Source organism: Lytechinus variegatus, chromosome 1 (genome assembly GCF_018143015.1).
Source record: "Lytechinus variegatus isolate NC3 chromosome 1, Lvar_3.0, whole genome shotgun sequence".
NCBI lineage: Eukaryota > Metazoa > Echinodermata > Echinoidea > Temnopleuroida > Toxopneustidae > Lytechinus > Lytechinus variegatus.
In genome coordinates this window covers 46,057,650-46,070,588 of record NC_054740.1, presented here as the reverse complement: position 1 = coordinate 46,070,588, position 12,939 = coordinate 46,057,650, and the positions used below count along the sequence as shown (strand labels likewise).

The window sequence follows — 12,939 nt, the reverse complement described above, 5'->3', positions numbered from 1 at the left end:
GAGGAGAAACGAATTATTCTCATAAAAAAATATGTATGATTAGAATGATGTTGGGCCATACCAAGTTGTCTGGTGGTTTTTGGCCCATGCATGATCTGTATAGTTTACATGTGTACGCTCCCAGTCCAATGTTTACAATCACTATCATAAAGCAATTTCGATGACTTTGTTTCTGTCTATAATGATATAAGTGATAACGACAATATATCATCTTTTTTCCCTTTATATTCTACTATCAAGTTAACGGGAATTGCTTTTCAAGTGATGAATCGTCTTCAAGTTAATGTGAAAGTTGGTCCTATGTTGCAAATGACGTAAGTCACATCTCATCCCCATTATCTAACTTGGTATTTTGCTTTCACAGTGTGATGACTGTATTATTATCATTATTATCATGGTTGTTGTTAATATTATTGTTATTATTATTACAAAAATTATTATTACTATTATCATTATGTTCCACAATGTGCTGATTGTGTGTTTGTATTGGTTATGCTGATAATAATAATTCAGTGCAGGGATCATCTTACTATTTGAAAATGTAGTTTCAAGGAAGATTCGGTTCTTGGTGTGCAAATTTATAGTGAAAGCCAACCACATATTTGACTAAAACACCGGATGAGATAAATCTTTCACTTTTTTTTTTACAGTGATGCCCGGATGGTAAAAGAAGCGTATTTTCCAATTTTGTGGCTGAATGAGGTAATATTACAATTTTTGGACCAAATATGGTACTTAAATTGAGGATGTGACATTGATTGAGGTGGAATCTTTTACTGTCAAGACAAGATGAAACATATTCTTAACCCTACACTGTTTGATAATTTCTATTTAAAAACAAAACAAAAATTCCTGCAGCAGAGTCTCGAGAACACTTGTAATCTTACTGCACTGTGAAATCTTACATGCGTTTGTGTAAAATTACATAAAATAGATATTTGGTGTATGTAACCTTACAAATCTATTGTAATAAAACTGTTTTCCCCCTTTTTAAAACAGACCTGTTCTGTAAAATTCTATAAAGATTGTATTAAATCTTTTCTGTTTTAACAATTTACAGAATGATTTGGTTACTTCTTTCTGTAAAATCTTTTTTTTTCTAACAGTATATATATATATATATATATATATATATATATATATATATATATATATATATATATATATATATATATATACAGTGCGTATCAAAAAAAAGTTTACACTTAGAAAAAATCCTGTAAAATTATACATTTGTAATATCCTGAAGATTTTTCCACATTTTAACGTTGGTACAGATCCATTTAAGCAAATGACAAAAAAACTGTCGAAAAATATTTCCGCTTCAGTGATCACCACTTACTTTTGAAAAGCTAGTGAAAAATGATTTGCGCAGAACTTTGAAATAGTTATGCGAATAAAAGTAGACCTTAATCATGAAGAACACATTGAATTTAGCTAGTAAAATTGGTTTGAAGATATCTTTTACCTTTCTAACTCGTTTCCTTGCCCAAAACACTTCGAAGAGAGCACTTCGCCCCACCCAACTACCCCACACACCGAGGCCATCGTGACGACATTTGCTTTACGTTGAGCTGTGATTTACATGAAATTGCTTAGGCTTGATTTTCAATTTGTTAATCATTGGCAAGCTTGGAAAAGGTGTGGAGAAACAAGGATTAAATAAAAAAATGAAATGTAAACCCACTTTAAATGATGAAAACTTAGTGAAAAGTGCTAAAAATGTATGATAAAAACTTTTGTTCATATTTAGTTATGTCCTCAGATTCAGCTGGCACAAAAAGGTAAAGGTTGTGTTTACTAAATGTTGAAATTTCAACAAAATTGTTACAAAATGCTTGAATGTATCTGTTTTATTTAAATTGACTAAAATTTCAGGGGAAATGTATGAGAAATGTTTCGCAGGGTAAATTTGATTTTGCCCTTTCCCCTTGACACAGCGTGAAAACTAGCATTTCTGCGCAAACAGATTTCTGCGAGCTTTGCAAATATGGACAATGCTCACTCAAGTGCAATATTCTCTCAAAACTTTTACATTCATTGGATAGATGAGACCCAAACCTAAGATTTTATGTGGAAAAATTACCCACATGTTGTATATTTTTTAATTCCCAGGGCTTTAGCAAAGTGTAAACTTTTTTTTGATACGCACTGTATATATATATACAATGCAAATAAAATAACGGGACAGTTTTGAAAAGTCTATACAAAATTGATTCAAGTTATGATATCTATATTTTCATGTTAATAGATGCTCTGAAATCTTATCTTTGAAATGCCATAAAAAAGAAGATATGTTCATGCTTGAGCGAACACGGGGCGATTTTTTCTGGGGTTCAAAAACAGGCTTGCGCCAAAATGGCAGAATATGAGTCATATGATCAGACTTCTTGCTAATCAGCAGACTTCCTCTTAACCTTTTCATCATCTTTGCCACAATTTTCGAATTATGCTGTAAAATTTTATTTACAAATTTATTTATTACTTGAATTATTTTTTTTTTCATTTAAACTTCTTTTACCTTTGAATTTTCCTTCATAAGTAAGAAAAGAAGACTTTATGTCAAGCCAAGGAAGAAGACTTGCTTTATCAATTTGGAGAACTTGTAATTATTCAAATCCTTTTATTATGTGAAACAAATTATAGTATGGTACCTTTAAAAGACATGAATCCATTTTCAAGGGGTTATTGATTCCTTGACGAAGTTTAATTATGTGCTTGACAGAACAAACAGGAAAGTATTCATGTCTTTCAATGGCAATGATGTATTGAGTATTATGCGGTCAAAGGAGCTAGATATGGCAGATCTGGTAAATGTATTAAAAAATTGTGAGGGAGCGAAGCGAGCAAGCAAAGATTCCCACTTTTTTTACAGTATACAATTTTGTGATAGATTTTGACATAATATTCAGAAAATAAGATCATTTTTCACTTTCTATCTCTCCTACTTAATTTCCACTTTTTTTCTTGGTCATGATTTTTTTATTGGGGGGGAGCAGCCCCGAGCCCCCGCCCATCTGTATGACACTGTTGTTTTTTTGGCTTTAAAGAACGAATATTCAAAGTTAAGAAAATATATATATAAAAATAAACAACAACAGAACAATTCAAGCAAAGAAATAGATTTGAAAATGAAATTCGACCACAAAATTTGAAAATTATGGCAAAGATAATGAAAAAGGATACGACGAAGTCTGCTGATTAGCAAGAAGTCTGATCATCATATTTATCATTTTATGGCATTTTTAACACCAGACAAAAACATTCCGTGTTCGCTTTAAGCATGAACGAAACTATTTTTTAAATGACATTTGAAAGATAAGACTTCAGTGCACCTTTTCACACCAAAATATAGACATAATAATTTGAAACAAAAATTGTATAGACTTTTCAAATCAATCCCTTTTTTTGATACACACTGTATACAGTATATAGTAGTATATAAGAGACTACATAAATAATTTCGATACTTACGATTCATGGCGCAATAATTACCCCCGCCCCATTTCAAGTTGTCGACTATTCTGTAATCACCTTTTCTTTATTCACACCACCCCCTAACACGAGTCACAATTTCATAGTTTTTGGTTCATTCTCTCTATCCAGTCATCGACAATCGACAAATACAATGCAGATTTCTTCATAACAGACGTATTGGTCCCTCAATATATTCTTCTTGGTATCATTGTGGTCTTCATTGCGGTAGGTGGTGGACTCTTCATCGGTGCCTCCGTCACATTCGTCATCTTGATGTATAAAAAGCAGAAATATAAAAACGTAAGTGAGAACCGAGATAGATCACTCTCTTATGTGACAAGGGATGAGAAGGAGTCCATAATTATTTATGAGAACATTTATTTGAGAAAAACCACCGCAATTTTCTGACAGGGGGATGTTGCTTTGTCAAGAAAAAAATACAATCAAAACAAAGATGAGGTTTGGCTCTGGAATGAAGCTGAATTTTTGTCAAACCCCTCTCATCAAAGGATGTGTTAATCTGGTAATTGAAGCCCAATGATATTCATTCACTTTATTGATTACCTGGTTAGAAATAATTACTTGAAAACAAAAGTTTCGAAAAGATAAATCATTATAGATGTATTTTCAAAAATAGTTTTTATTCTTTTCCTTTCTCATGACAAAAATGCATATCACAGTGCATATACAAAACCGTCAAAACCACATTTTGACAGTCATATGACACATTGACACACTATATATATATATATATATATGTATATATATATTTATATATATAATGTGTGTGTGTGATGATAAGTTTACTTCTACTAAACGCTGTTGAGTTGTGAATATGAAACATAATGAGATGAGGCGAGGCCAACACAACAATTAATTATTTATTATTAATTAATTAATTTATTTGTTATTACATATAATAAGAATTTTAAGAACAATTACATTCATTCATTAAGTTTTTTCCTCTTTAAGGATATTTATAGCACAGAATGATAAAAAATGTTCAAGAATGTCTTTGTAAAAGCTTTTGTTATGCAGGCATCTGTCTATTTAAAGGCCAAGGATTATTGTTATCTCTGAATAGAGATTACTTTACAATAGTATTGGTAGTGGAAATGAACAATAGGCTTAGCTATTTGATGACACTGTTGATTTCAATGAGGTAATTTAAGAGTGTTCTTATTGTAGACTGCTCTAGAAATGGGCAGAATGTTCTTTATCAGACAATAATAGAAGCCTCTAGAATAGTGAATACTAGAATGTTCTAGAATAGTTGAAATGTGCATGTATAGCTGTAGTTTCTTCAAGGACATCATCATATCAGATCAGAACTCAGAGTTTCACGCCAGACTTTATGTCAGAGCAGAGTTTATTTCCACCTGGAATATTTATCTTCTGTGGAATTATTTGCACGCCATCAATGAACTGTTTGCAGTTATTTTGAGAGAGGAATTCTCAGTTCTCATCGAGATCATCAACCTGTTTAATGAACGCTTTTCAACCCATGGATTACTGAAATTAACTGTTAATCACCATCAACATCGTCTTCACGGACATTTTAACTCGTTACAGTGACTCTTGTTATTCATCGTGCTTCAACATCAGTTTCATTGTTCGCCAACCAACTTGGATTAAATACTGGATTTTACTTTGGTTTATAATCGCAATCTCAAGAGACGTAAGATCAATATTTATTTATGTTTTATTTATGATTGGTAATGTATAATCAATTTCTTCTAATAAAAGAAAAGGAAATTCAAATTCAACACTCAAATTATTTTATTGTTATTTTTTGCATTTTCGTAACAAATAATTTTTGGGGCTTGTCCGGGAAACGAAAGCCAATTTACACGAAAAGCCAATTGAAATCGAACCCCAATTTAGAAACGAAAGCCAATTTGAGACGAAAGTCAGTTTGAAACAATAGCCAATTTGAATTGGAAACGTTTTTGGAAATTTTTGGAAAGTTCTAGAATATACTGTACTGTTTTATTACTTGCTTGTATCTTCTGTATATTCAACCATGGCTACATTTGATGTTGAAGAAATTCTTGCAATGACATAATTCTCATATGCTCATTTAAAGTCACTGAAGAAAGATGATTTGATAACAGTTTGTGATCATTTGGGTGTATCTCTAGCCCCAGGTTTAAAGAAGGCAGAGATAATTGACTTGTTAGCTAGTCACATGAAGCTTACATAGGAGTCTGAAACTTCTGTCATTGTTTCAGACGATGCTCAGATTCAACTGGCATAGTTTGAGATGGAAATGAAAATGAAAGAGAATGGTCGAGAAAGAGAAAATCAAACAAAACCTTGAAAAGGAAAGAATCAGAGAAAACATTGAAATGGAGAAAATAAACATTGAAAAGGAGAAAATGAGATTGGAGTACCAGTTAAAGTTGAAAGAAATTGAGTTAGCTCATGCAAGTACTAATACTAACTTGTTAAAGATAAATCTCCCCGAGGCTTTGATGTGGCGAAAAACATTCGCCTTGTGCCAAAATTTGATGAAGAGGGAGTTGATACATATTTTGTGTCATTTGAAAAAGTGGCCAAGAGACTGAATTGGCCTGAGGAATACTGGACTCTTCTCCTCCAAAGTGTTTATGTTGGAAAGGCTGCAAAAGTCTATTCTTCGCTCTCTGAAATGCAATAATGTGACTATTCTGCAGTGAAAGAAACAATTCTCAATGCATATAAGTTGGTACCAGAAGCGTACAGACATGAATTTAGGAACATGCAAAGACAATCAGGCCAGACTTATGTTGAATTTGCTAGGGAACAAGAGATGATGTTCGATAAGTGGTATAGATCACTGAAAGTTGACAAAGATTTTGTTCACCTTCGGGAAGTTTTCCTCCTAGAAGAATTAAAAAAGAGTCTTCCTTTTTGCACTAAATCACACTTAGATGACCATAGAGTTACTGAAGTCAGTAAAGCAGCCATAGTAGCTGATGAATTTGAGGTCACACATAAAGATAGTGGAGATAGGCCTCTCAAGAATTATTGGATAAAGAAAGGTAAAGGGTCATTTGAATCCCACAATAAACCTAGTGAGGGAAAATATGCTAGCAAGGACAAAGACACTAACAAGAATCAGGCTAGTGGGGGCACAGAATCAACCAAAAGGTCTGTCTGAGAGTCGTAGTTCCAAAATTTGTAATCATTGTCATAAACCGGGACATTTGAAAGAATCATGTTGGAAATTGGTTGGAATGCCAACCAAAGTTAAGAAAGACATGGGTTTTGTCAAGCAAACAAGTGTTCCTTCGATGGAGTTTTTACCATCAGAGCCCATAGAAATGTTAATAGTGTTCCTCTAGTATTGGCTGATAAAGTCAAGCGGGTTGATGAAACCTTTAGAAGCTTTTTGTATGATGGTGAAGTATCCCCTTGTTCGACTGGTGCTGCTGGTAGGTCAGTGGTGATCCTTAGGGATACAGGGGCTGGCCAATCCCTGATGGTGCCAGGGGATTTGGCTCTTCCTCCGGAGAGTTCAGAGAATGCCAAAGTCTTAATTCAAGGTATTGGCCCAAATTTCATGTCGGTTCCCTTGCATAAGGTCGACTTTAAGTGTGACCTAGTTAGTGGTCCTGTTGGTGTCGTTCCAGAATTACCCATTGAAGGTGTTGATTTCTTGTTAGGTAACGACTTGGCAGGAGACAGAGTTGTTGCATCTCCAGTGGTTTCGGAGAAGCCGGTTGAGGTAGCTGAAACTGAATTGTTACAGGAAGATTATGCAGGGATTTTCCCGGATTGTGTTATTACTAGGTCTCACACTCGTAGAGCTGAAAAGGATGATGCAGAATCTGCTGATGTAGAGGAGAGTACTGATGTCTGGTTAGCTGAAACCTTTTTTAAGGATTTGAATGGGGATAGTGTTGAAGGCTCTGTTGCTAACAATGATAGTTTGTTTAGTAAATCCTCCCTTGTACAGGCACAACAGGCAGACCCAGAATTAAAAAACTTTTCACAGTAAGCATGTTCTGAGGCTGAGGCTGATAAGGTTCCTGAGTGCTTTTATGTCAAAGATGACATTTTAATGAGGAAGTGGAGACCTCTCCGGAGACCAGCTGATGAAGATTGGTGTATAGTTCACCAGGTAGTAGTTCCTCCCTGTTACCGCATAGATATTCATAAAATGGCTCATGAGTTACCTATGGCAGGACATGTTGGTATTCGGAAGACAGAAGATAGAATTATGAGGCATTTCTATTGGCCTAAGATGCACAAAGATGCTGTGCATTTCTGTAAGACATGCCACACATGTCAAATTATTGGTAAGGCACAGCCTTCTATCAAGCCTGCTCCATTGATACCCATTCCTGCATTTGATGAACCTTTTACTAGGGTTCTGGTTGATTGTGTCGGACCCTTACCCAGAACGAGGTCGGGTCACAGATTTCTTCTGCCGATTATGGACTTGTCTATACGTTTTCCAGAGGCGATACCCTTGAGGAGTATCACTGCAAAGACAGTGGTACAGGCGTTTGTGCAGTTTTTCACTCGGTATGGTCTGCCTAAGGAAATTCAGTCTGACCAAGGGTCAAATTTCATGTCAGGAATATTTTAGCAAGTTATGAAGGAGTTGGGAATAAAGCAGATCAAGTCCTCTGCTTATCACCCACAGTCCCAAGGAGCGTTAGAACGCTAACATCAGACACTGAAGACCATGATTAGGGCTTATTGTGAAGACTATCCCGATGACTGGGTTAAAGGGATCTCATTCCTACTGTTTGCAACTAGGGATTCCCCAAATGAGTCCACGGGTTTCAGTCCATTTGAATTGGTCTATGGTCATGAGGTTAGGGGTCCCCTAAAGCTTATCAAAGAGAGGTTTATGGTTCAGGATGATGATGTAAACCTTCTAGAATATGTGTCAAAGCTGAGAGAAAGGCTCACAAAAGCTTGTGATGTGGCTAAGGAACACTTGAAAGTGTCGCAGGGAAAAATGAAAGCTCACGCTGACAAAAATGCAAAAGAGCGAAGTTTCAAGCCTGGAGACAAAGTGTTAGTGTTGTTGCCTTTGCAAGGTGAGCACTTGAAAGCTAGGTTTAGTGGTCCCTACATAGTCAAAAAGAAATTGAATGATGTCAACTATGTGATCAGTATCCCTGATCGAAGAAAGTCTCTAAGAGTTTGTCATGTAAATATGTTAAAAGAATACTTTGAGCGAGAAGCTAGTCAGCCAATAGGTACAACACAGGTCAAAGAAGACAAGAAACATGTAAATGTACATGAAGAAGAATGCTTTAGAAAGACAGATAATGAATTGTCTTATACAGATGTATCTAAGATCGAACCATGTGGTGTAAAGTTTTCTAACTCATAGATGTTAGGAATTATGGATGAGGCATTAAAACACCTGCCTGAAGATCAGAGAAATGATATATATGGCCTGTTAAGAGAATATGAAAATGTGTGTAAAGACAAACCAGGTCGTACACCTTTAACTGTACATGATGTAGACGTAAGTGATGTAAGACCTATCAAACAGAAACCTTAGGCTCAATTCAAGCAAGTTGGAAATGGTGAATAAGGAAATACAGTTTATGTTCGATAATGACATAATCGAACCGAGTCAGAGAAGTTGGAGTTCTCCTTTTGTAATGGTTCCAAAGCCAGACGGATCTCAGAGATTTTGCATTGATTACCGAAAGGTAAATGCAGTAACTAAGACTGACTCGTATCCAATTCCTAGGTTAGACGATTGTATTTATAGGGTTGGAAATTCTGCCTATATCACAAAGATAGACTTGCTTAAAGGATTTTGGCAGGTGCCACTGACTGACCGAGCCAAAGAGATATCAGCCTTTGTTACACCTGAAGGCTTATTTCAATGCAAAGTCATGCCTTTTGGAATGAAAAATGCACTAGCAACCTTTCAAAAGTAAAAAAATCAAGTGATTGCCGGACTTGACAGTTGTGTCGAATATCATATAGATGACATCCTAGTGTACAGTGAGACTTGGAATGATCATCTGGATCATTTGAGAGCACTGTTTGACAGGCTGGATAAAGCCAATCTAGTAGTGAATCTGATGAAGAGTGAATTTGCTAAGGCAAAGGTCACATATCTTGGTCATGTGGTTGGTCAAGGGCAAGTGCTACCAAGAGAAGCCAAGATACAAGCTATCTTAGACTTCCCAATTCCCACAACTAAGAAAGAATTGCTCAGATTCTTAGGTATGAGTGGCTTCTACAGGAAATTTGTTCCAAATTACAGTACAGTGGTTAGCCCTCTAACAAACCTGCTGAAGGCAAAAGTGAAGTATGTTTGGTCTGACGAATGTCAGAGATCATTTGAGAAAATAAAGGCCATTTGGTGAATGAGCCTGTTTTGGCAGCTCCAAACTTCACAAAGCCGTTCAAGGTAGCGATGGATGCATGTGCTGTTGGAGTAGGAGCAGTATTGCTCCAAGAAGATGAAGAAGGCATCGAAAAACCAGTGTGCTACTTCTCTCAGAAACTCAATCGGTTTCAGAAGAAGTACTCAACTATTGAAAAAGAGGCCCTTAATCTCGTCCTAGCCCTTCAGCAGTTTGAGGTGTATCTAACCCATGGAGAGATTACAGTCTATACAGACCACAATCCTCTTGTGTTTTTGGAGAAATTCAAAACAAAGAATCAACGACTGTATAGATGGAGCCTAATGCTGCAACCATTCCCATTGAAAATTGTACACATAAGGGGAAAGAATAACATAATTGCTGATGCTCTTTCGAGAGTATAAAAATTGAAATTATTAATGCTGTTGACGAAGTGTGTCATTTGAAGAAAATGTCTTTGATATTCATTTATTTAAACATGTTCATTAAGTAGTACACATTTGTACACGATAACTGTAAATAATTTATCAAGATGACTTGGACAAGTTAAAGGAAAAACGCTAATCTTAAAGAAACCTTTACTGCGGTAAAGCTTTCTTTTCCCCGATGGGGGAGGTGTTATATATAAGAAGAATTGTAAGAGCAATTACATTAATTCATTTATTTATTTATTTATTTCCTCTTGAAGGATATTTATAGCATAGAATGATCAAAAATTTTCCAGAATGTTTTTGAAAAAGCTTTTGTTATGCAGGCTTCTGCCTATTTAAAGGCCAAGTATTATTGTTATTTCTGAATAGAGATTACTTTACAATAGACTTCTATTGGTAGTGGAAATGAACAATAGGCTTAGCTATTTTGATGACACTGTTGATTTCAATGAGGTCATTTAAGAGTGTTCTAATTGTAGACTGCTCTAGAAATGGGCAGAATGTTCTTTATCAGACAATAATGGAAGCCTCTAGAATAGTGAATACTAGAATGTTCTAGAATAGTTGAAATGTGCATATATAGCTGTAGTTTCTTCAAGGACATCATCACATCAGATCAGAACTCAGAGTTTCACGCCAGACTTTATGTCAGAGCAGAGTTTATTTCCACCTGGAATACTTATCTTCTGTGGAATTATTTGCACGCCATCAATGAACTGTTTGCAGTTATTTTGAGAGAGGAATTCTCAGTTCTCATCGAGATCATCAACCTGTTTAATGAACGCTTTTCAACCCATGGATTACTGAAATTGACTGTTAATCACCATCAACATCGTCTTCACGGACATTTTAACTCGTTACAGTGACTCTTGTTATTAATCGTGCTTCAACATCAGTTAAATACTGGATTTTACTTTGGATTTTTATCGCAATCTCAAGAGACGTAAGATCAATATTTATTTATGTTTTATTTATGATTGTTAATGTATCATCAATTTCCTTTGATAAAAGAAAAGGAAATTCAAATTCAACACTCAAATTATTTTATTGTTATTTTTTGCATTATCGTAACATTGTTCATTCATTCATTAATCTGTCTAATGAGATTATGGAATATATTCAACTTGGTGATAATTCATTGATGTGCAAGACAAACTTGGATGTATCTCCTTATATTTTTCAGACGCTTCTGACGAAGTATTAATAAAAATTATTATTATTTGTTTGGCATCACCTGTGCCTGGGAGGAGAAAAGCGAACTGAATCACTATGACCCACAGGTCTCTCCTCCCGGAATAACTGATTGGGGGGAATGCAGGTGGACCACTACACCGGGGTTTCCCCCTACACTTATACGAATAGTGTAGTGGGTTCTTAACGTGCAAAGGTAGTGACTCTCCTCTACACCGGGCCTCCATTTAACGTCCTATCCGAGGGACGGAGTGTTTTCCATTGTAACATAGCCTGCATCTATGAAAAATGGGTGAGACGTTTACACACAACGCACTGGCTTCAGTCATCCGCCCGCGGGGTGGACTCGATCATCTGTTGAGTTGGCCTCGCCTCATCTCATTAAATAAATATATATATATATATATATATATATATATATATATATATATATATATATATATATATATATATATACATGTATACTGTTTGTATAATCTTAAATAAGCAACTACTGATATGATGCAAATAAAATGCATAATAAAACTTTTCAAATTATGCACTACTTGAAGAATCGTTTTCTTTTAAGGGGAATCTTAACCTCTTCTCCCAATCTAACTCCCACTCCCCTTGAACTCTTAAGCAGAAGCAGTCGAAGTATGAGAAATTTGCAATGTTCTTTTATTGTTGTTTTGTTCAGATGAAATCGAACACGAATGAGGTTCTGGTTAAGTCCTAGTGACGTTCTCATCCACATCAGCAAGGAAACCAAAACGTGTCGAAATCAACAATCATTACGTCATCTTTCCCACGATAACGTATTCTTAGTATAGACTGTTAAAAAACCTGATGTGCTAATTTAAACCTAACACCTATTGGCTGTCTTTAGAGGACCACACCACGATGGGTTAACATTACACACAAGAGATTGAAAATAACGCCACTGAAGTGTGTTAAGGTTACGGTGTTGTAATAACACCCTTGGGTGTTGAACACTGTAAACACCGGAGTAAAATTATTGGCGTGGTTCCTGCTAGTATAGCACCGTAGAAAGATTTCAGGGCATACACCTCTTAGCTCTTTCTTCTTTGACGAACTTTGATAATTATAAAGACATGCAAATAAATTCCCAAAAATGTTTGAAATATAATTAGATGAAAATATATATATACAGTGCGTCCCAGAGAAAAACGAAACCGAGATTTAGTGATGGTTTATCATAACTTAATCATAAATAAATTAGGCAAATGACGTACCAACGTAAAGCTTAGAATCTCTTCTTTCATCTGATACTACTGAGATTATTCCTCATTCACGCATGAGTGAGCAAAAACAATTCAAAGAAAGGATGCCAAAAACTCATTTGGCGGGGGGTAACGAAATAAAAAAAAAGTGTCATGACTAAAAAGTTCAATATCTGCTCTTTTATTTGATACCTTAATCACAAAAAATGGTCAAGAAATGAACAAGTAATGGTCCCTCGAAACAATGCTTGTATTTTCATACTTTCATTAAATAAACATGTTTTC

General features: G+C 35.3%; 1 protein-coding gene across 1 annotated transcript in view; it reads left to right on the top strand.

Moving 5' to 3' along the window:
• Nucleotides 1–12,566, top strand: part of LOC121415148 (lysosome membrane protein 2-like) — a 63,721-nt gene extending 51,155 nt beyond the window's left edge. Inside the window, exons 9-12 of the mRNA XM_041608284.1 lie at nt 241–314; nt 651–702; nt 3,607–3,777; nt 12,111–12,566. Of these exons, the coding sequence (XP_041464218.1) occupies nt 241–314; nt 651–702; nt 3,607–3,777; nt 12,111–12,149 (336 nt within the window). The 3' untranslated portion in view covers nt 12,150–12,566. The remainder of the gene's footprint in view (nt 1–240; nt 315–650; nt 703–3,606; nt 3,778–12,110) is intronic.
• The last annotated feature ends 373 nt before the right edge of the window (nt 12,567–12,939 follow it).